The sequence below is a fragment of the Symphalangus syndactylus genome, chromosome 5, assembly GCF_028878055.3.
Source record: "Symphalangus syndactylus isolate Jambi chromosome 5, NHGRI_mSymSyn1-v2.1_pri, whole genome shotgun sequence".
NCBI lineage: Eukaryota > Metazoa > Chordata > Mammalia > Primates > Hylobatidae > Symphalangus > Symphalangus syndactylus.
This window is the reverse complement of record NC_072427.2, coordinates 48,827,397-48,852,998: the sequence shown is the minus strand read 5'-3', so window position 1 is coordinate 48,852,998 and position 25,602 is coordinate 48,827,397. Positions and strand designations below refer to the sequence as shown.

Below are 25,602 nucleotides of genomic sequence, written 5' to 3'. Positions count from 1 at the left end.
AATGAATTGAGATGAAATGATGAGATGAAAAATGATACGAAAAATGATGAGATGAAAAATATGAGATGAAATGAGATGATATGAAATGACACAATGAAATAATGAAATGAAATTAGATGAAATGAAATGAAATAGTGAAATGAAATGAAATGAAATAATGAAATGGAAATGAGATGAGATTTGATGAAATGATGAGATGAATGATGAGATATGATGATGAGATGAGATGGGATGAGATGAAATGATGAGATAAAGTGATAAGATGAAATGATGAAATGAGATGAAATGATGAAGTGAAGTGATGCACTGTCACGTGTGTGTCTATTCATTTTCCCAACCAAAAAAAATTGTAATTCATTAATTTTAATTTTATTATTTAAGAATATTCTTAAGAGTTGAAGGAAAAATAATATCTGTACATTATGGGTTACGATCTAAGTATAAATAATACATAAATATATTAAAACTTACACAGTATATAATTTGGAATCGAATATACCATGCTTCTGTGATGACAGTTATTTCATGCTGGTTGTCACAATTTTACACGAAAAACTAATGAAAAAATGTTTTTAACTGTTTCTAAAAATAACAGTTTCCAAAACAGTTTTACTTCCGAAATATGACAAGGATGACTTTGTGTTCCTTAATCTGATGAGATTTTCACACTCTGCACATGATAATTGTTAGATTTTTATTGTGTTGATAAATTGTATATCAAATAAAAAATGTTATTACCTCTTAAATTAGGATTTTTAGGTGATATAGGCAGAATGGAAGGCAAGTTTTTATAACTTTGTCTAAATGAACTTTCTAAATGCCTGAGTATTAAAAGATAGCTTGTCTATAAATCGCAATGTATATATTACTGTATGACCTAGGACCAATCAAAACTGTTATCTCTGATAACACTATATTGTGCCCAATATAAAATAGATATAATAACACCTCAAACTTAAATCCAGGCATTGCCATTGAGTATCTTAAGAATATGCAGCAAAGGTGCTTTTAAAAATACAAGCTAGTGATTGTACTAAATTTGTAAATCACATAGGATAGTGGGTCATTTTAAGAATATTATTTCAATCTATACAGTGGATGTCTTTCCTTTTTTGTGTTTTCTTTAATTTCTTTCATTAATATTTGTCATTTTTGTTGTAGAAATCTTTTACTTCCTTGGTTAAATTTATTTCCAAGTACATTTTTGTAACTATTGTAAAAGGAATTGCTTTCTTAATTTTTTGTTTCAGCTAGTTTGCTATCAATATATAGAAATGCTACTGATTTTCCTATGTTGATTTATATCCTGCAACTTTATTCATTTCATTTATCACCCTAAGAAGCTTTTGGTAGAGTCTTATTTTTTTTCCATGTATAAGAGCACATTGTCTTCAAACAGGGACAATTTGACTGTCTCCTTTCCAATTCAGATGTCCTTTATTTCTTTCTCTAACCTAATTGTCCTGGCTAAGACTTTCACTATGTGAAATATGATTGGTGAAAATAGGCATCCTTTTCTTGTTCCAGTAAAATCTTTTCCTTGTTCACAGTAAAATCTTTCACCTTTTCCACATTCAGTATGATCTTAGCTGTAGATTTGTCCTTTATTTCCTTCCGTGTTAAGGCATATATTTTCTATACTAAATTGTTGAGAGGTTTTTTGTCATGTAAGAATATTTAATTTTGCCAAACGCTTTTATTGTGTTTATTAATTTAATCATATGGTTTTCAGTATATATCCAAAGGGAAGAAAATCAGTATATCAAAGAGTTACCTGCACCCCCATGTTTATTACAGCAGTATCCACAATAGCCAGGATATGGAATCAACATAAGTGTCCATCAACAGATGAATGGATAAAGAAATGTGACATACACATATAATGGAATATTATTTAGTCATAATAAAGAACAAAATCCTGTTATTTGTGGCAACAAGAATGCAAGTGGAGGGCATTATATTAGGTGAAATAAGCCTGGCATAGAAACATAAACACCACATAACTACATGTTCTCACTTATGTATGGAAGTTAAAATTTTTAATCTCGTAGAAGTAGATAACGGTAGAGTTCTGGTTACCATATCCTGGAAAGAGTAGGAGAAAGAAGAGTATAAGAAAAATGTGGTTAATACGTACAAAATTACAGCTGGAGAGAAGGAAGAAGTTCTAGTTCTCTGCAGCACTGTTGGGTGACTGTAGTTAACGGGAATTTATTGTGTGTTTTCAAATAACTAAAATGAAAGATTTTGAATATTCTCACTGCAAAGAAATAATACATGATTTAGGTAATGGATATGATAATGACTCTGACTTGATCTTTACGCATTGCATAAATATATCAAAATATCAGTCTGTACCCCATAAGATGTACATCTATTATATGTCAATTAAAATAAATTTAAAAGAGAAAAAATGAGGTAAAGGTAAATGTACAGAATTTAATTATTTTTTCTTCTATAAAACCCAAGAGTCAGTACCAAGAAGAGTCAATTTATTAGTCTTCTAAAATAAAAAAATTAAAATGACCAAAAAAGAGCAATATCCAAGAAAACGTTGAAAATGAAACACAACATTTAGTAAGAATAGAAAACTTGGGCACTGTATCACCCTGTTCCTAGATACCGATTTACTGATGGCCATTTAAATAGAATTTTATTCCGCCTAATTCATATATACTCCCAGAGTTTGAAATTACGTTTTACCTACAATAAATGAGATAACACGTGTAAATTATATGGTACTGTGCCTAACACACGTTAATAACTCAATACATGTTAGCAATAAACTTTTAGTATAGTACTAAATAGTACCTTTAGTATAGTACTAAATAGTATAGTACTAAGTAGTACAATACTAAATATTACTTTTAGTATAGTAGAAAATGGTACTAAATTTACTAAATTTAGTCAAAGTACTAAATTCTCACATAAACTTTTAGTATAGTACTAAATTTACTAAGTTTAGTCAAAGTACTAATTTCTCACATTGCAATTTCCTTCAAAGACATGAATACAACCTTTCTAATGACTCCTTGTTCATCAAGATACCTCTTCAAATTATTCTATTTGTTTCATTCAGTATATTATCTGTGTATACCGATATTACAGTTTTTTTTTTTGAGATGGAATCTCATTCTGTTACGCTGGAGTGAGGTGGCATGATCTCCATTCACTGCAACCTCCACCTCCCAGGTTCAAGCGATTCTCCTGTCTCAGCCCCCCAAGTAGCTAGGACTACAGGTGCACACCACCATGCCTGGCTAATTTTTGTATTTGTAGTAGAGTCAGGGTTTCACCCTGTTGGCCGGGCTGGTCTCGAACTGCTGACCTCAGGTGATCCACCCACCATGGCCTCCCAAAGTGCTGGGATTACAGGCATAAGCCACCGCACCCAGCCTGATATTGCACTCTTGGATTTTGAACACTGAATATCTTTTTGAAAAATTGCACCTCTTTACCTCTTTATGTTTCAGAAATTATTTTCCTTCAAGTGTTGTAAGAGTCTAATGAAGAATGAAGGTCATGTCTTATCACTTTTGTCCTTACAGATTTCAGACATGCTGAAACTGATTGAAGTATCATTTGCTACCAGATAGATTAATTATCTCTAGTTGTAGGAGTGGATACATCTTTAATGGTATATTTTGGGTTATTGTCTTATTTTTGATGCAGTATTCTATAAATAATTTATTAAACCTGGCATCCGTGGGTGAGCATAGATTTTTCAACTTTGGTGTTGTATTGTGTTTGCTTTTAAAAACTGCTTTTGAGGCCGGGTATGGTGGCTCTTGCCAGTAATCCCAGCACTTTCGGAGGCCAAGGTGGGCAGAATTCCTCACGTCAGGAGTTCAAGAACAGCCTGGTCAACATGGCAAAACCACGTCTCTACTAAAAGCACAAAATTAGCCAGGCGTGGTGCATGCTTGTAGTCCTAACCACTCGGGAGGCTGAGGCAAGAGAATCAGCTGAACCTGGGAGGCGAAGGTTGCTAGGTTGCTGTGAGCCAAGTTCACACCATTGCACTCCAGCCTAGGTGAAAAGAGCAAAACTCTGTCTCGAAGAAAAAAAAAAAAAAACACCAAAAACTGCTTTTGAATGGAGTTGTAAACACAATTTTTTATGAAAAAAATTAGCAAGTGCATAAGTTCATACTAGAAAAACCAATAATATTCCAGGCACAAGTTAGTACTAAAAACAATTATGTTGAATATTCTGTAATACAACATGCTTTTTCCCTTCGTGAACAATTGGTGTTTTACTGAGAAGACTCACTGTTTATGGTAGACATTAGACTACAGATGAATATGTACTTTAAACACTCTTAGTTGCTTTCTTAATTTTATATCTGCTGCTTTATGCTTCTGTTTATTTTCATTCTTTCCAATGTCCACATTCTAGTAAATTTGAATATTTTAATCCAAGTTTATATACTATTTAATATTGCTTGTATAGTTTAGTATTTTTAAGACTCAAAAAGGTTTACAGAAAGAAGAAAAAGAGATCAACATGTTATTAATCATTTAAAGATCATTTTAAAATCTTTGACCTTTATATTTTAATGAATAAAATGTTAGTGGTTATTAGTATAAAATAATTTATGTCTTTTGGACTTAGCATCTAGCATTTCTTCTTTAATAAAGAAAATAATTATTCTCTTGCAATGTACTATGTTTATCTGGGTTTTGAAAAATGACGTTTCGTAATATGAGAAAGCCATTTACATTTTTAAATCTACAAAGGCAAATGGAATGGTACTAAATTATTTACATAATAATGTTTAGATGGTGGCCCTTATAACATTCTTTCTATACTTCCTACAGAGTTGGGGATATGCAATCCTAGAATATTTTTGGGAGCTAATGCTTTAGCTTGATGAATGAAACAAGACTTTTAAATAAAATTAAACTTCCAAATTATCCAGGTAATGGGCCTGTCTTTTAATTCAATAGATATGGAGCATAATGAATTATCCCCTGTTCATTGGGTAGTATGTTCTCATTCTTAACTTATAATACTCGAAATGTCCTTTAATTTTTAATTTTTGATAGTCATATCTTTATCCCTAGGTATTTTAGCTTCTATCTTAAATTCTAAAATAATGTTGAAACAGGAGAAAATATTCTTTATTACCATATGTACTAAACATCATGGTTTTCAAATTTAACTGCAAATGTATCTTTTCACTGCTTCTTGATGACACCCTTCACCATATTGTCACTATCCATATTGTCACTACCAAGTGGTGATTACTTTTCAGGTTCACATACTTGTTCTTTAGAAATATATCTGTGCCTTATAAAGAATATGATTGTTGGCATTCAAAAGTCAGTGAAGTATATATTATTAGCCTGTTGCCTAACTCATTTCTTTAAGAAACTGCACTAATTACCCACATACTCATGCTTTTATTTCCTCATTATTCATGGAGAAAACAAATACTGCTAACACGATATTTATAAGAGAGAAGAAAGTCTTTTCTTGAAAAGTGCTGTCATTGTAGTATTAACTTATAGTATCAAATTCTTTATGTACTCCTTATACACTTTTTATTCTGAGAGAAATAAAAAAGCTAAAAGTGAAATGACTTTTTCTACTCTCCTTATTATAAGCACCCATCTTGGTAATTTAGGGTCTTTATAGTTAGGGTAAGTTGTGTCATACCGAGGTTACAAAATAAAAAGTATTTTGTCTGTTTGGGCCTTTCCTTATTCAGTAATACTGAGGGTGTTCTGGGGAGACCCCTGAACTGGCAGTTGGCGTCAGAAGTGAGAATAGTCTTATATGGCCTCTTCCTTTGAACTTTGCAGCTGGACCCAAACTCTGCACAATTTGGGCCAGAAGTCTCATGTTGACTTTGCAGCCTAAAGTATCTTGTAGTTTGTCTAACCCTCAACAAATTTGCTTTCATCAAATACTGTATTTGTTACCCAGAAATTACCATCATGTTTTTTTCCTCCAAATTTTTCCCAATTTATTCTGTGGGGCCAGTGTTACCTTGATACAAAAATTAGTCCAAAGAGCATAGAAAAATAAAACTACTATAAGTATAAATGCAAAATTCCTTAAAAAATACTAACATATCAAATCTAGCAACATATAAAAGAATTATACACTATGACAAAGTGAAATTTATACTAGTAATCCCAGGTTGGTTTAACAGCCCAAAATCCGTTAAGGTAATACATCTTATCCATAGAATAAGAAACAAGAATTGCATGATCATCTTGATAGATTCAGAAAAGACATTTAACAAAATCCAAATGCTTTAATGATTAAAAATAAAAACTCAATGAACCAGGAATAGAGAACTTTCTACACCAGATACATGGCACCTGTGAAAAGCCAACAGCAAACATTCAACTTAATGGTGAAAGAAAAGATACTTTCCCGCTATGGTCAGAGATAAGAAAAGGATATATACTTTGACCTCTTCTAGTCAACATTGTACTAAAGATTTCATGCAGGGCAAACCGGCAAGTAAAGAAATAAGAGTCACCCATATTGAACAGTAAGAAATTAAACTTTATTTGCAAATAACATTCTTGTATATAGAAAATTTTAAGGAATCCACTGAACGATAGAACTAGTAAATTATTTCAGCACTATTACAGCATACAAGATAAATATACAAAAATCAATTGCACACATCTACCATGAAAAACCCCAAAATGAAATTAAGGAAACACTTCAATTGACGATAGCATCAAAAAAAGAAATAATAATTAATTTGGAGAATGTGATACAATATTTTACTCGGAAAATTAAAAATTATTGTTTAAAGAAGACATTAATAATTAGCAAACATCTTACAGCCATGAACTGGAAGATTTAATATTGTAGTACTTTACAATTTGAACTACAGATTTGATGAAATCCCTGCAAGTATCCTAACAGACTTCTGTCTAGAAACTGACAAACTGATTCTAAAATACATATGGAATTGTAAGAGACTCAAAATTGCCAAAATAATCTTGAAAAAAGAAAACATATTAGGATAATTCACACCCCCGTGCTCCAGACCTTACTGCAAAGCATCAATAATCGAGACAACACAATATTGATGAAGGAAAAATATCTAGATTGATGGAAGAGAATTGAGAGTCCACATATAAAACTATGTATCTATAGTCAATGGATTCTTACAGTGGTGCCATGTGCAATTCAACGAGGAAGAGACAGTCTTTGAACACAACGCATATGGGAAAATCTTCAGGATTTTGGATCTAGCAAAGAAATAGCTGTAACACCAAAAACATGAGCAACAAAATAAAAATTAGATATTTAAAATTTCTTAAAAATTAAAGACATTGGTGTTTCAAAGCACAACCAAGCAAGTCAAAAGGCAGCTCAAAAATTGTGAGAAGATATTTGAAAAACACATATCTATATGTCTGTATATATATATGTATCCTGAATATAGAAAAATTGTTTTAACTCGGTAACGAATATCCCAACTCAAAACTGATAAATATAGGAATAGATATGTTTCCCAAGAAGATACATGAACAGTCAATAATCCCATAAAAGGATACTCAGTGGCATCACTCATCAGGCAACTACAAACCAAAACCACAGTCAGATACTCTATGGCTAGAACTGGCCACGTTGGAAAATAGTTTGATGGTTTCTAAATATATTAAACATAGAATTGTCAGATGACCTAGAAATGTATTCCTAGGTATACACCCAGATTATTGGAAAGAGGTGTTCAAACACAAATTGTGCACAAGTATTTTCAGCAGCAGTATTTAAAATAGCCAAAGGCTGAACACAACTCCAATGTCAATAAAAATATTATTGGATAAACAAAATGTTATATCCGTGAAATTGAATGTTATACAGTTATAAAAAAATAAAGTACCAATACGTACATGAACCTTGATAGCATTATGCCAACTGAAAGAAGCCAGGCACAAAAGGCCACCCATTGTATGATTCTATTTAGATGAAAATAGAATAGGAAAATCTACAGAGACAGAAAACAGATTTGTGTTGCTTAGAATTGAGTAGGGGATGGGTGCATAGGAGGTTAACAGCTGAAGAAGGTGGGGTTTCTTTTTGAAGTGATGAAAATGCTCTAAAATTCGTTGTGATGATGGCTCCACTTATCTGTGCATATACTAAAAGCCATTGACTTGTACACATTAATGTGTGCACTCTACACTATGTAAATTATATCTCAATAAATCCTTTCAAAAATACACACAAGAGTAAGGGATTTTGGAGTGTTGCAACTGGGAGGCAGTTTGAAATACTGAATAGGTCTCATTGAGAATGTGAGGTTTCAGTAAAGACTTGAGGAAGTTGAATGAGCTGATCAATTGATATATGGAGGGCTGTCTTTCCAGGCCAAGGAATTAACTAGAGTCTTGGTCATAAGACAGCAGCATGTTGGCATATCCAGAGGACAGTGAGGTGGCCAGGACCACTGGGAAGATCAAGGGTGAAGATGTAAAAGAATTTTGGTGGTTAACATGGGGCAGATCATGATGGGCTTGCAGACCATTGTAAGAATTGTGGCTTTTAGTGTAAATGAAATGGAGAGACAAATCATTATCCCATTATCAATATTTTAATAAATTGGATCCATCTACCAAATCCAATGAGATTAAATCAATTTGTAATAATATACAAATTTGTATTAAAATTACAAGAATTACTTGCACATTTCAGAACAGGAGAGTCATGATTGTTTAGCAGCAATAATAAACATTATTAATTTTAATTGTAATCAGCTAATTGTTGGATTCTGAGAGTTTATCCCCCACATAGGCTTTAAGAACACTTCTTCGAGGGTCTGCATGTTTCTGCATTACAAAGGATTCCAGAACACTGCTGCTGGGTTCTGAGTGTCCCTCACATAGGATTCCATAACAATGCTACGAGGTTCTGAATGTTTCTCCCTACCAAAGGATTCCAGAACACTACTGCTGGGTTCTGAGTGTTTGTCCCTCACAAAGGATAATAGAACACTTCTAGGAGTGCCTGAATGTTTGTCTTTCAGATAGGATTCCAGAACACAGTGGCTGGATTCTGAGTGTTTGTCCCTCACATACGATTCCAAGAGACTTCTACAAGTGATGAATGTTTGTCCCTCACGTAGGATTCCAGAACACAGAAGATGGGTTCTGAGTGTTTGTTCCTCACATAGGATTCCAGAACGTTGCTGTTGGCTTCTGAGTGATTGTCCCTCACTTAGGATTCCAGAACACTACTCCTGGGTCGGAGTGTTTGTCCCTCACAGAGGATTCCAGAACACTGCTGCTGGATCCTGAGTGTTTTTCCCTCACATGGGATTCCTGACCACTGTGGCTGGGTTCATAGAGTTTGTCCCTCACAAGGGATTCCAGAAGACTGCAGCTATGTTCTGACTGTCTGTCCCTCACAAAAGATTACACAACACTTCTATGAGTATCTGAATGTTTGTCCCTCAGATAGGTTTCTAGAACACAGTGGCTGGGTTCTGAGAGTTTGTCCCTCACATAAAATTCCAAAACACTACTCCTGGTTCTGGGTGTTTTTCCCTCACAGAGGATTACAGATCACTGCTGCTGGATTCTGAGTGTTTGCCACTCACACAGGATTTCAGATCACCGCTACGAGAGTCTGAGTGTTTCTCCATTACAAAGGATTCCAGAACACTGCTGCAGGGTTCTGAGTGTTTGTCCCCCACATAGTATTCCAGAACACTGCTATGAGTTTCTTAATGTTTGGCCCTTACAAAGGATTCCAGAACACTGCTGCTGGGTTCTGAGAGTTTGTCCCTCACATAGGATTCCACAACACTGCTACAAGTTTCTGAATGTTTGTCCCTCAAAAAGGATTCCAGAACACTGCTGCTGAGTTCTGAGTTATTGTCTCTCACATGGGATTCCAGAAGACTGCTGCTGGGTTCAGAGTGTTTGTCCCTCACATACGATTCCACAACACTGCTACGAGGTTCTTAATGTTTTTCCCTCACAAAAGATTCTAGAACAGTGCTGCTGGATTCTGAGTGTCTATCCCTCTCAAAGGATTCTAGAACACTGCTGCTGGTTTCTGAGTGTTTGTCCCTCACATAGGATTCCAGAACAGTGCTAATGGGTTCTGAGAGTTTGTCCCTCACGGAGGATTCCTGAACACTGCTACTGGGTTATGAGTGTTTGTCTCTCACATATGATTCTAGAACACTGCTTCGAAGGTCTGAATGTTTGTCCCTCACAAATGATTCCATTTCACTGCTGCTGGGTTCTGAGTGTTTGTCACTCACATAGGATTCCACAACACTGCTACGAGGGTCTGAATGTTTGTCCATCACAAAGGATTGCAGAACACTGAAGCTAGGTTCTGAGTGTTTGTCCCTCACATGGGATTCCAGAACACTGCTTCGAGGGTCTGAATGTTTGTCCCACACAAATGATTCTAGAACACTGCTGCTGGGTTCTGAGTGTTAGTCTCTCACATAGGATTCTAAAACACTGCTGATGTGTTCTGAGTGTTTGTCCCTCACATGGGATTCCAGACCACTGCTCCAGGGTTCATAGTGTTTGCCCCTCACATAGGATTGCAGAACACTGCTACGAGGTTCTGAATTTTTTTTCCTCTCAAAGGATTCCAGAGCACTGATGCTGGGTTCTGAGTGTTTGTCCCTCACATCGGATTGCAGAACACTGCTATGAGGTTCTGAGTCTTTGTCCCTCACGTAGGATACCAGAAAAATGCCGTTCGTTTCTGAGTGTTTTTCCTTCAAATAGGATTCCAGAACACTACTGATGGGTCTGTGTGTTTGTCCCTCACAGAGGATTACAGTTCACTGCTGCTGGATTCTGAGTGTTGGTCCCACACATAGGATTTCAGAACACTGCTACGAGTGTCTGAATGTTTCTCCATTACAAAGGATTCCAGAACACTGCTGCGGTGTTCTGAGTGTCTGTCCGTCACATAGGATTTCAGAACACGGATACGAGGTTTTGAATGTTTGTTCCTCTCAAAAGATTCCATAACACTCCTGCTGGGTTCTGTGTGATTGTCCCTCACATAGGATTCCAGAACACTGCTGCTGTGTTCTGTTTGTTTGTCCTTCACAAAGGATTCCAGAGCACTGCTGCTGGTTTCTGAGTGTTTGTCCCTCACATAGGACTCCAGAACAATTCTACGAGTGTCTGAATGTTTGTCCCTCAGATAGGATTCCAGAACAAAGTGGCTGGGTTCTGAGTGTTTGTCATTCAGAAAGGATTCCAGAACACTGCTGCTGGGTTTTGAGTGTTTGTCCTTCACAAAGGATTCCAGAACTCTGTTGCTGTGTTCTGAGTGTTTGTCCCTCACATAGGATTCTAGAACACGGATGCTGGGTTCTGAGTGTTTGTCCCTCACATAGGAGACAAGAACACTGCTAGGACGGTCTAAATATTTGTCTATCACAAAGGATTCTAGAACACTGCAGCTGAGTTCTGAGTGTTTGCCCCTCTCAAAGATTCTAGAACACTGCTGCTGGGTTCTGAGTGTTTGTCCCTCACATAGGATTCCAGGACACTGCTACAGGTTTCTGAGGATTTGTCCCTCAGAAAGGATTACAGAACAGTGCTGCTGGGATCTGAGTGTTTGCCCCTCACAGAGGATTTGAGGACACTGCTGCTGGATTCTGAGTGTCTGTCCCTCATATTGTATTCCAGTACACTGCTGCTGGATTGTGAGTGTTTGTCCCTCACCTGGGATTACAGACCACTGCTGCTGGGTTCATCGTGTTTGTCCCTCACATAGGATTCCAGAACACTGCTACGAGGATCTGAAATTTGTCCCTCAGAAAGGATTGGAGAACACTGTTGCTGTGTTCTGAGTGTTTGTCACTCTGACAGTATTCCAGAACACTGCTGCTGGATGCTGTTTGTCCTTCAGGAAGGATTCCAGAGCACTGCTGATGGTTTCTGGGTGTTTGTCCCTCACATAGGATTCCAGAGCACTTCTACGAGTGTCTAAATATTTGTCCCTCAGATAGGAATCCAGATCAAAGTGGCTGGGTTCTGAATGTTTGTCACTCTGAAAGGATTCCATAACACTGCTGCTGGTTTTTGAGTGCTTGCCTCTCTCATAGGATTTCAGAACCCTTTTGCTGGGTTCTGACTGTTTGTCCCTCACATAGGATTGTAGAACACTGATGCGGGGTTCTGAGAGTTTGTCCCTCACATAGGATACCGGAACACTGCTACGACGGTCTGAATATTTGTCAGTCACAAAGGATTCTAGAACACTGCTGCTGGGTTCTGAGTGTTTGTCCCTCACATGTGATTCCAAAACACCCTGCTGTGTTCCGCGTGTTTGTCCATCACATACGATTCCAGAACACTGCTGTGTGGTTCTTAAGTTTGTCCCTCACAAAAGCTTCTAGAGCATGGCTGCTGGGTTCTGAGTGTTTGTCCCTTACATAGGATTCCAGAACACTGCTGCTGGTTTCTGAGTGTTTGTCCCTCACTTAGGATTCCAGAACACTGCTTCCAGGGTGTGAATGTTTGTCGCTCACAAAGGAACCTAGGACACTGCTGCTGGATTCTGAGTGTTTGTCACTCACACAGAATTCCAGAACACTGCTATGAGGTTCTGAATGTCCATCACGAAGGATTCCAGAACACTGAAGCTGGGTTCTGCGTGTTTGTCCCTCAAATGGGAATCCAGAACACTGCTTCGAGAGTCTGAATATTTGTCCCTCACAAAGGATTCTAGAACAATGCTGCTGGGTTCTGAGTGTTTGTCTCCCACATAGGATTCCAGTACACTGCTCCTGGGTTCTCACTGTTTGTCCCTTACATGGGATTCCAGACCACTGATGCTGGATTCATAATGTTTGTCCCACACATAGGATACCAGAACACTGCTATGAGGTTGTGAATGTCTGTCCCTCACAAAGGATTCCACAACACTGCTGCTGGGTTCCGAGTGCTTGTCCCTCACAAAGGATTACAGAACACTACTATGAGTGTCTGAATGTTTGTCCCTCAGATACAATTACAGAACACAGTGGCTGAGTTCTGAGTGCTTGTCCCTCAAAAAGGAGTACAGAACAATACTATGAGTGTCTGAACGTTTGTCCCTCAGGTAGGATTCCAGAACACAGTGGCTGTATTCTCAGTGTTTGTCCCTCACATAGAATTCCAGACGACATCTAAGAGTGTCTGAATGTTTCTCCCTCAGATAGGATTCCAGAACACAGTGGCTGGGTTCTGAGTGTTTGTCCCTCACATAGGATTCCAGAACACTGCTCTAGGGTACTCAGTGTTTGTCCCACACATAGGATTCCTGAACACTACTGCTGGGTCTGAATGATTGTCCCTCACGGAGGATTCCAGAACATGGCTATGAGGTTCTGAATGTTCCTCCATTACAAAGGATTCCAGAACCCTGCTGCTGGGCTCTGAGTTTTTCTCTGTCACATGGGATTCCAGAACACTGCTACGAGATTCTGAATGTTTGTACCTCTCAAGGGAATCCGGAACACTGCTGCTGGGATCTGAGCGTTTGTCCTTCACGCAGGATTCCAGAACATGGCTACGAGGTTCTGAATGTCCCTCACAAAGGATTCCAGAGCAATTCTCCTGGTTTCTGAGTGTTTGTCCCCCACATAGGATTCCAGAACACTTCTATGAGTCGCTGAATGTTTGTCACTCCGATAGAATTCCAGAAAAAATATGCTGGGTTCTGAATGTTTGTCACTCACAAAGGATTCCAGAACACTGCTTCTGGGATGTGAGTGTCCTTCATATAGGATTCAAGAACCCTGTTGCTGGGTTCTGAGTGTTTGTCCCTCACATTGGATTCTAGAATACTGATGCTGGTTTCTGAGTGTCTGTTCCTCACATAGGATACCAGAACACTGCTATGATGATCTGAATGTTAGTCCGTCACAAAGGAATCTAGAACACTGCTGCTGGCTTCTGCGTGTTTGTCCCTCACATAGGATTCCATAACCCTGCTACTGGGTTCTGAGTGATTGTCCCTCACATAGGATTCCAGAAATCTGTTGCTGGGTTCTGAGTGTTTGTCCCTCACATAGGATTCTAGAACACTGAAGATGTGTTCTGGTGTTTGTCACTCACATAAGATACCAGAACACATCTACGATGGTCTGAAATTTTGTCCGTCACAAAGGATTCTAGAACACTGCTACTGGGTTCTGAGTGTTTGTCCTTCACATAGGATTCCAGAAACCTGCTGCTGGGTTCTGAGTGTTTGTCCCCCACATAGGATTACAGAACACTGCTTTGAGGTTCTGAAAGTTTGTCCCATACAAAGGATTCCAGATCACTGCTGCTGGGGGCTGTTTGTCCCTCACGAAGGATTCTGGAGCACTGCTGATGGTTTCTGTGTGTTTGTCATTCATGTAGGATTCAAGAACACTTCTACGAGTGTCTGAACATTTGTCCCTCAGATAGGATTCCAGAACAAAGTGGCTAGGTTCTGATTGCTTGTCACCCACAAAGGATTCCAGAACACTGCTGCTGGGTTTTGAGTGTTTGTCCCTCACATAGGCTTCCAGAACCTCGTTGCTGGGGTCTGCGTGTTTGTCCCTCACATAGGATTCTAGAACACTGATGCTGGTTTCTGAGTGTTTGTCCCTCACATAGGATATGAGAACACTGCTATGACGGTCTGAAAGTTTGTCCGTCAGAAAGCATTCTACAACACTGTTTCTGGGTTCTGAGTGCTTGTCCCTCACGTAGGATTCCAGAACATTGCTGCTGGGTTCTGAGTGTTTGTACCTCACATGTGATTCCAAAACTCCGCTGCTGTGTTCAGTGAGTTTATCCCTCACATACGATTCCAGAACAATGCTACGAGGTTCTTAATGTTTGTCCCTCACAAAATATTATAGAACACAGCTGCTGGGTTGTGAGTCTTTGTCCCTCACAAAGGATTCTAGAATACTGCTGCTGGGTTCTGAGTGTTCCTCACATAGGATTCCAGAACATTACTGCTGGGTTCTGAGTGTTTGTCCCTCACAGAGAATTCCAGAATACTGCTGCTGGGTTCTGAGTGTTTCTCCCTCAGATAGGTTTCCAGAACACTGTTGCTGGATTCTGAGGGTTTTTCCTTCACAGAGGATTCCAGAACACTGCTGCTGGGTTCTGAGTTTTTGTCCCTCACATAGGATTCCAAAATACTGCTTCTAGGATCTGAATGTTTGTCCTTCACAAAGGATTCTTGGACACTACTCCTGGGTTCTGAGTGTTTGTCACTCACCTAGGATTCCAGAACACTGCTACGAGGGTCTGAATGTTTGTCCCTCACAAAGGATTCTAGAAGAGTGCTGCTGGGTTGTGAGTGTTTATTTCTCACATAGGATTCCAGAACACTGCTGCTGGGTTCATAGAGTTTGTCCCTCACATAGGATTCGGGAACACTGCTATGAGGTTCTGAATATTTGTACCTCACAAAGGATTCCAGAACCCTGCTGCTGCGTTCTGAGTGTTTGTCCCTCACTAAGCATTACAGAACACTTCTACGGGTGTCTGAGTGTTTGTCCCTCAGAGACAATTCCAGAACACAGTGGCTGGATTCTGAGTATTTGTCCCTAACATAGGATTTCAGAACAAGGCTACGAGAGTCTGAATGTTTCTCCATTACAAAGGATTGCAGAACCCTGCTGCTGGATTCTGAGTGTTTGTCCCTCTCAGAGGATTCCAGAACACTTCTAAGAGTTTCTGAATGTTTGTCCCTCTCAAACGATTGCAGAACACTGCTGCTAGGTGCCGAGTGTTTGTCCCTCACTTAGGATTCAAGTACACTGCTACAAGGTTCTGAAAGTTTATCCCTCACAAAGGATTCCAGAGCACTGCTGCTGGGTTCTGACTGATTGTCCCTCACATAGGATTCCACAACTCTGCTGCTGGGTGATGTTGGTTTGTCCCTCACGAAGGATTCCAGAGCACCGCTGATTGTTTCTGTGTGTTTTTCCCTCACATAGGATTCCAGAACACTTCTATGAGTGTCTGAATGTTTGTCCTCAGATAGGATTCCATAATAAACTGTCTGGGTTCTGAGTGTCTGTCACTCCCAAAGGATTCCAGAACACTGCTGCTGGGTTTTGAGTGTTTGTTCCTCACATACGATTCCAGAACCCTATTTCGGGGTGTGAGTGTTTGTCCCTCACGTAGGATTCTAATACATTGCTGCTGGGTTCTTAGTGTTTGTCACATAGGATACCACAGTATATAAAATTAGCACTGTAGTTAAAAGAAGGTAAAATAGATCTTGATTCCAAAGATACAGTATTACAGTGACATCAGTATATCTGAATATTCTAACATTTAATTGCAGAAGAAAATAGCCACATTTTTAAAGCAAAATAATCTCTTTATATTTATAGCAAATGTCAATTTTATTTTCAGATGTTTTTTCTCCAATAGTTGATGAGTCCTCCAGAGCAGTTTACCGCTGGCAAATTATCTGATTCCAGGTGAGCTTCTGTTGTAATATAATTAGTAACCAGTTATTTTAAAAATTTAATTGTATTCATTTAAAATTTTAGTATCTGTCTTACTTAAGCCCACAGGGTAATTTTGATATAAAAAGCAAAATATCTTTTTTGAAAAGTAGATTTTGTGATCAATTTTAGTGGATTTCCTGTCAATATATAATGCTAGGCTGGGAAAAATGTATGTGAGTTAAAAAATGAAGTTTAATAATTTCACACATCAAATAAGATAGATTAAAAAATCAAATAGTACAAAACCTGGTTCACCGTTGCTATGATATTTAAACTCACTGTTTGGAAGTCTAAAGACAAACAGAAAAACTAAAAAAAGGAATATTGTTGAAACCAGCAGTGAATGTTAACAGCATCATAATGACCAAAAGAATATTTTTACTCACTATTTTTACAGTCATTTTATAAAGTAACCTTTTTTATTCTCACCTTGTGCAGAAGTATAGAATGATTCTTTGGGAAAAAGATACTGAAAGTGAATTTACATATTTTAGTAATTGGTTACATCAACATGATAATGATTTCTGTTATATAATCATTAACATATAAAGGAGTAAAAGTCAATTCTGGCATCCCAGGGGATTCTTGGTAAGGTAAAAGATTAGAAATCATAATTTTAAAAAATCACATTTAGATGACTATTTCTGTACTTTCTTTGAAAGTCTGATAAGTATGGTGAAAGACAAAGAATAAAAGCAGAGGGAGAAAAAATTCAGTAGTTTTAAACTGCTTTACAATTATAAACAAAAAAGGATTATAAAAAAATTGACAAATGAGGAAAATATTTGCAACAATCTTAATAGGCAGTGAGTTCTTAGTCTTCATGTGTATCTTGTATAGAATTCATAGCACTGAAGACCCCAGTAGAAAAATTGTGAACAGTCAGATCTTAATAGAAAAATGGACAAGAGACATTATCAGATAATCTAAAAACTAAAAAGGAAAGGAAAAGAAAAACAATTGTTATTCTAGTTAACTACTAAAATGCAAATTAACAGGATACTGTTTTTTTCCATATCAGGTTTTCAAGTATTTTTTTAGAGTCATAATGTTTAAAAAAAAATACACGATACAAAACATACTCTGTTAATTTGAGGTAAGAATGTAAATGGAAGCAGCATTTTCTGGAAAACAGTTTGATGACATAAGAACTTTATTGTTTATACCCTTTGATCCAATTATTTCTAGGAATTTTCTCTAAGGATAAATCAGTTTTATGTACAGAATAGATGTAAATAGAACTATTTATGATAAGAGAAAAAGTAAGTTTTAGTAATTTATTATTGAACTTTAAAGAGGTATAATTGAAGAATGATGAATTTTGAAAATCTGTGTTATGTAATATATAAGGTACAATGTTTATATTAAAAAAGCAAAATATAAAACTAAATTTAAAACTGCACTGTCCAATATGGCAACAACTAGTCACTTGTAGCTTTTTTTTTTTGGAAGGCACAGAGTCTCACTCTGTCACCCAGGCTGGAGGGCAGTGATGTGATCATAGTTCGCTATAACCTCAAATTTCTGGGCTCAAGCAATCCTCCTGCATCAGCCTCCCAAGTAGCTGGTATTACATACTCACACCACCATTCCCAGCTAATTTTTTAAATTTTTTGTAGAGATGGGGTCTCACTTTGTTGTCCAGGCTGATCTTGAATTTCTTGCCTCAAGCAATTCTCCCATTGGCTTCCCAAAGCACAGAGATTACAGGAGTGAGTCACCACTCAGCCACATGCATCTTTTGAACACTTGGAATATGTCCAGTCTGAAATTTTAGATATGTACACACCCACACACATACACATGTCCTGTTTTGATGTTCTATAATTAATTTTCTCTCAGTTTTTAACTTTTATCTATCTTATTAATATACAGAATCGCCCTGAAATCTGGCTATGAACAATATCTTGGTATAAATTCAGATGAACTTGTTGTTGGGCGTTCAGATGCAATTGGACCAAGAGAACAGTGGGAACCAGTCTTTCAAAATGTAAGTGCTGTTATTGTTTATAAAAACTTCCTGTCAGTTTAACAGAAAGTCTGTAACAATCATAATATATTTAAAAAGAAAAAGTAGGATGCAATACTATAATACATTAAATTGGAATAAATCAATAAGAACATAGAGCCTTAAAGAGATCTCAAAATAGAGTGTAACAAAAATAGCATTAGTACTTTTGCCCACAATTATTTCTGTGTACACTTATTGCCTAGATATGGATCTCATTTCCATTAAAGAACCTGTCAATTTTAGGTCTCAGAGTAGGAAAACAGAATAGTTCCTAAGTATCTTCTTTGTAGCAGAAATCATGGATGCTTTCAGAAACATTCGAGACTGTCAGCGAACAGTGGAGCCAGCTAAGACCAAGTTATGACAATTTGTGCATAAAATAAATAATAATAGTTCATTGAAGTAAATTATCTCTAAAAGACTTTCAGTTCATAAGCTTAAAATAGTGTACAAAAAGATAGTTTTAATATTAGAAGAAAAAAGATACATTCTAATTCTTAATTTTAGTAAGTAGACAGTTGTAGTATGTGGATGTTTTGTTAAATCCTTGTTGATACAGAATACATAATTTCCTTTTTCTGTTTGTGCGAGAAGTAAAGATTGAACAAAAATATGTGAGTGCTAAACAGTTTTTAAGAAGTAGATAATTATATCAAAAACAGTAAAGACTAGTGGGCACCACGCAGAACAAATAGAAGATAAGCTCAGCCTTTGAGTAGCAGCTTTGGTAGTATACAATAATGAACTGAAAATAGGAACTCAGCAATGTTTTCTAAGATGACAGATTAAACAAACATCCCACCAGAAAGAGGTAATCACTTAGACTGATTTCCTCATCCCCTACGATAAAATCTTAAGTCAGTGACTTGAAAACTGTTTTGACCCAATCCATTGAGAAATGCATTTTTACATTGCAGCCCAGCACACATACATGTATAACTGAAGCAAGAGTGGTACTTAACAATACTTACTTATCTATGTGTTATGCACCTTGATATTTCTTATTCTCTTTTACCCCTTCCTCTGTGTATCTGTGTATATTCCTTTCCCCCCCCACCCACCCAATACCATTCAGGAAACACTACATTGATTTCATTACCTGCTAATCTGTTGCAACCCCTTTGAGATGATCCTACTAGTTATGATGAGATACTTCTAATAAAAGTTACACCAGTAGAAAATGCCAGTATTTCATAAGGCCAGGATGATGACTTAGATAGTACTAATAATACAACACTTTAGGAAAGTTCATTTCATTTTATTTTTAGGAAGGACACTAAGTTTCAAAAATTTTAAATTTAAATGAAAGAGGGTCTTAAAACTCTATTGCAAAAAGGACTCAGCTGAATAATCTGTGGCACAGGTTTAAATCGCCTTGGACCACACCACCATGTTCCAGGGCTCACCGGGAGCCATCCAGATGAGAGACCACCCAGCCCTTGTGACTTGACTAAGAAATTAAATCCATGTTATCAGCAGTTTTTAACTGGATGTGATATAAGGTTAACATATTTTGTAATCATTGTATTTATAAATATTTTGTCTAAGTGTTATGGTATTCCAAGTTTTCAAAAAAAATCTACCAAATACAAGTTATAAATAAACATTATATTTGTTAAGGGAGTTAAGCTAACCAAATTTATAACCCAGATATAGATACACAAGAAAATCAGTTTTTAAAGTTTTGTTTAATAGAAAGCAGTGTAATACATCAAACATTAAGCAACTAAAAAAGTATATGAATATTTATTTTCACACACAAAACTCCCTCAGACATTGATTCTTAAATTTGAAACACCAAAGGATTGTATATACCTTTTTGTGTTTTCTAATTGTGAAGAAAATAAATTTTACTTAAAATGCTATATTTGAATAAAGTATGCATTCATGATTATGTTCTTGTCTTTAAAGTTAATTTTTCAAACTGAACTAAATCAGTTTTATCTTCAGTAGATCTTTTAGAAAGGAAGCAATCTTACCTTATCTAATTAGAATTTAGTCCTACTAGGAAGATACACTACAAATGTTTATTTTGGTAATCTTTGAATAGTAAAATGAAAGGTGATTTTGGTTTCCTTTTCTATATGTTCTTGTATTATATTTTTCAGGTTTTTCTCTAAGTTATTTTCTGTGATTTTTAAATCAGGGAGGAAAAATTAATTCAGTCTAAACACTTAATGTTTCTTCTACAAGTATCCTCATGGCTATTTTGTTATTTTGTTTCACTTAGGGGAAAATGGCTTTGTTGGCCTCAAATAGCTGCTTTATTAGATGCAATGAAGCAGGGGACATAGAAGCAAAAAGTGAAACAGCAGGAGAAGAAGAAATGATCAAGGTAACTCAAGGTAACAATGACATTTTATACCGATGACTACATTCACACATGCGATGTGACTGTATCTCTTTAAAATGTTAAGTCATCATTTACTGTCACTTTAAGGATTTAGTTAATAGCTTTTTATAATGTGGTGTTTCAAATAGACTCATTTTTAATTATAAATCCTATAGTTGATGGCTCGTTTATACAATGTGGTAGAGAAATGAGTGCATCTAGGAGCTACCTTGCCATTATCTCCATGGATTAGTATCTTTTTCTGGTAGTTCCACATGCTCTCTTTAGGCTTTCATGTTCTTGTTTTCTTGCTTGTATTTTAAAATCTAATTTTTAAAATAGATAACATGTACACGTGGTCCAATATTTTCAAATAAAAGCATGTGAAGACATATGCCTGTCATGCGTCTTACTCACCTGTGTCCCAGCTCCTGTTCCTCTTTCCCTTTTTTTATAGCCTCCTAAAATTTCTTTATAAACATATGAATATATTTATAATTTTCAACTATTTTACACTAAAGGTAGAATCCTCTATATTCTTCTCGACTTTGATTTTTTTTTCCTTAAAATTGTATCTTGGAGAGTTTTCTACTATTAATTTGAATCTAGAAAGTTTTCTCTTTTTCTTGCTTTTCCTCTCTTTCTCTTTTTTAACAACCACATAATATTCCATTTTAGGGATGTACCTTTATTTAGTCTCTTATAGATGGAAATTTAGGCTGTTTCCAGTCTTTTGCTCTTATAAACAGTGCTGCAGTACATAACATTGAATATGCATCAATTTGTAGATGTGCAGGTGGACCTGAAGATAAATTTCCAGAAGGAGAATTACCAGGTCAGGGGTATACACATTTGTATTTATGTAATGCTTGAGATTCTGTGATGATAATCACTCTATAAAACATAAAAAATCAGAACTTCTGGGGCCTTAGCCCTTACATTTTAAAAATATTTTTATTAATAGTACCCGTCTTCTTTGCATTAGGAGAAACATGAATCACATAAAACATTATTTTTTTTTTTACTTTTAAAATTTGTGTGCATCGCTAAGCTGGAAATAAAAATTCCTTATTCCAGGCTGAATTCCCTCATCCATAGTCAGACGTGTTATCCATTGCACCAGTGGCCTGTGCCCTCCCTAATCCTACTCTTTGTTTTACATCATTATAAAAGTTACACAGACGTCTTCATATCAAGGTGAAATTCTAAATAATACTGTTAATATAACCTAGATAAATCAGGTAGCTAACTGGAATTTGATGAAAACATTTAAGGCTTAATTTTTTAGACTCACGAAAGCCACTGATCTTTAATGATAAACATATACCACGATGTGTCTAAAGAATAACTCCCCTATTCTTGACATATGGCTTTTCTGTGTCTTGGCATTCCATCCCAGAACTGAGCAAAGGCACTGATCTTTAATGATAAACATATACTAGGATGTGTCTAAAGAATAACTCCCCCCTTCTTGACACATGGTTTTTCTGTTTCTTGGCATTCCGTCCCAGTACTGAGCATCCCAAACCTTGCTTTGTTTGTCTCTGTTGGGAATCATACGTTGCATCCAGTCTGACCCAGATTTGCTCTGTAAGGCATTGTGGGGGCCAGAGTGGAAGGCTCTAAGAGAGGGTGCAAATGCCTTTTCTAAAATGTCCTTCGTTCTTATAATTAGAGCATAAAAATTTGTGTTACATTTTTCTCTACCAGTGTAATTTAAAAGCATCTATCAAATCTCTGTATGTTCTTCATGTTAGATTTCCGGTCATATGTTTGATTTTCTTTTAGAATAGTCTTGATTTCAGATAATTTCAAATCTAAAGCTCAAACAATTTCAATCTAAAATGTAGGTATTTTCTTGGAGAAGTGAAATGTTATATTTTTTCATTGCATGCATCCGGCACATGCGTTGTAATCTTGAATTTCCATAATGCTCCTGTGAGGTGGATGTGAGCTCAGCCTTACAGACAGGAAGACAGCCTCTGACCCTCCTTACATCCTCGTGGTTTTTGTCATTCAGTTCATGGAAATCACGGTGATTTCAAGGTGTGGTAAAACAGGATGTGTACCCAGGCCCAGCTGACTCCAGAGGCCACTCTCAGTATTTCATAGCACATTGCTTCTCCGGAAACAGGTCATTGGGGAAATGCAGATGGGTTTGTGACTTACATTTAATTTTATTTATTTATATTTTATTGTATCGTGTTTAAATTATTTTTCAGTTGGATATCATCACAAAAGTGTTATTGAAGGCAACAATTGCAAATATATGTGCAGTGCTTTGCACTTACACAAAGATACAAAGATACACAATGATTGCATTTTTCACTAAAGCAATTTTCAGACGAAATACAAAGTTTTCTGGGTCTCTTTGGTTAGTCAAGTACTTGGAAGCTCTGAACAGTGATTATTTAGGACTCTTCTCTTACCATTTAATTGCAGGCTCTTCTAATCTCTGTCAGCCCTTCACCTTTATGACCTTGCCTTATCTACCAGAACACAGATCCCTCTTACTAAAGGTAGCATTGTGTTACAGACCCTAGCAGGGAGTGTTTTCAGGTCTGGGACCCCTCTAATCAAAACTGTCACAAAGATGTCATTGGCACAAACACGTTATTTGTCATCACTTTCTAAGCAGCCCTGGAACTGGACTCTGGCCACAGATCTCCCTTAGGAGACATGAGTCCTTACCATTGCCAATTGCCTGTTCTGTGGGTGATCCTAATTGTTGAATGCAGATCAATTAACTTATAACATGTGATAGTAAACATCTATTCAAACTTAGGAGGATATAAGAAGCTAGTAAAAGAGGTGGGTTCCAATTAATTAAAAACAAGTTGTTTACGGGAGGCTGAGGCAGGAGAATGGCGTGAACCCCGGGGGGCAGAGCCTGCAGTGAGCCGAGATTGCGCCACTGCACTCCAGCCTGGGTGAAAGAGCGAGACTCCGTCTCAAAAAAAAAAAAAAAGTTGTTTTCGTCAGCGTCTCCGAGTAGCTGGGACTACAGGTGCCTGCCACCGCGCCCAGCTAATTTTTTGTATTTTTAGTAGAGACGGGGTTTCACTGTGGTCTTGATCTCCTGACCTCGTGATCCACCCACCTCGGCCTCCCAAAGTGCTGGGATTACAGGCGTGAGCCACCGTGCCCGGCCTCCAATTGCCTTCTTTCCTGGCGAAACTCATCTTAGTGACTGGCATTCTGTATGGTGAGCAACAGGACCTAGACCAAACCCCTGGCATGTTGACATAAAACTCTACATGCTCTAGCAGGCTTCCACAATTCTCCAGAAGTGCTTCCCCATCCCTCACTTACTTTAGTAGACTTTCACGCACCAGCATAATTGTCGAATGAAAGGGGAAGATTTCCTATTCCTGCAATGTCTCCAGTCTTAGGAGGAAACCATTATCTTCTATCATAAGATTGTCTCTTAGTATTCAACTGGAATGAAAATTGATAGAGGGGTGGAGCCAAGATGGCCGAATAGGAACAGCTCCGGTCTCCAGCTCCCAGCCCCAGCGACACAGAAGACGGGTGATTTCTGCATTTCTGCTTGAGGTACCGGTTTCATCTCACTAGGGAGTGCCTAACAGTGGGTGCAGGACAGTCGGTGAAGCGCACTGTGCGCGAGCTGAAGCAGGGCGAGGCATTGCCTCACTCGGGAAGCGCAAGGGGTCAGGGAGTTCCCTTTCCTAGTCAAAGAAAGGGAAAACAGACGGCACCTGGAATATCGGGTCAGTCCCGTCCTAATACTGCGCTTTTCCAACGGGCCTGGAAAAACGGCACACTAGGAGATTGTGTCCCGCACCTGGCTCGGAGGGTCCTATGCCCACAGATTCTCGCTGATTGCTAGCACAGCAGTCTGAGATCACGCTGCAAGGCGGCAACGAGGCTGGGGGAGGGGCGCCCGCCATTGCCCAGGCTTGCTTAGGTAAACAAAGCAGCCAGGAAGCTCGAACTGGGTGGAGCCCACCACAGCTCAAGGAGGCCCGCCTGCCTCTGTAGGCTCCACCTCTGGGGGCAGGGCACAGACAACCAAAAACTCAGCGAGAACCTCCACAGACTTAAATGTCCCTGTCTGACTGACAGCTTTGAAGAGAGTAGTGGTTCTCCCAGCACGCAGCTGGAGATCTGAGAACGGACAGACTGCCTCCTAAAGTGGGTCCCTCACCCCTGAGCAGCCTAACTGGGAGGCACCCCCCCAGTGGGACAGACTGACACCTCATTCAACCGGGTACTCCTCTGAGACAAAACTTTCAGAGGAACTATCAGATAGCTGAATTTGTGGTCTCACGAAAATCCGCTGTTCTGCAGCCACCGGTGCTGACACCCAGCCAAACAGGGTCTGGAGTGGACCTCTAGTAAACTCCAACAGACCTGCAGCTGAGGGTCTTGTCTGGTAGAAGGAAAATTAACAAACAGAAAGGACATCCACACGAAAAACCCATCTGTACATCACCATCATCGAAGACAAAAAGTAGACAAAACCACAAAGATGGGGAAAAAACAGACCAAAAAAACTGGAAACTCTAAAAAACAGAGCACCTCTCCTCCTCCAAAGGAACGCAGTTCCTCACCAGCAACGGAACAAAGCTGGATGGAGGATGACTTTGATGAGTTGAGAGAAGAAGGCTTCAGACGATCAAACTACTCTGAGCTACGAGAGGAAATTCAAAACAATAGCAAAGAAGTTAAAAACTTTGAAAAAAAATTAGAAGAATGGATAACTAGAATAACCAATGGAGAGAAGGGCTTAAAGGAGATGATGGAGCTGAAAGCCAAGTTTCGAGAACTACGCGAAGAATG

General features: G+C 37.7%; 1 protein-coding gene across 3 annotated transcripts in view; it reads left to right on the top strand.

The window, feature by feature from the left end:
- LOC129482486 (protein FRG1-like) overlaps positions 1-25,602 on the top strand; it is a 75,623-nt gene that overhangs the window by 14,706 nt on the left and 35,315 nt on the right. For all 3 annotated transcript variants that reach the window (XM_055278388.2, XM_055278387.2, XM_055278386.2), the window contains exons 3-5: positions 16,359-16,426; positions 18,332-18,446; positions 20,698-20,802. In XM_055278388.2, coding sequence (XP_055134363.1) covers positions 16,380-16,426; positions 18,332-18,446; positions 20,698-20,802 — 267 coding nt within the window. In that variant the 5' untranslated portion in view covers positions 16,359-16,379. The remainder of the gene's footprint in view (positions 1-16,358; positions 16,427-18,331; positions 18,447-20,697; positions 20,803-25,602) is intronic.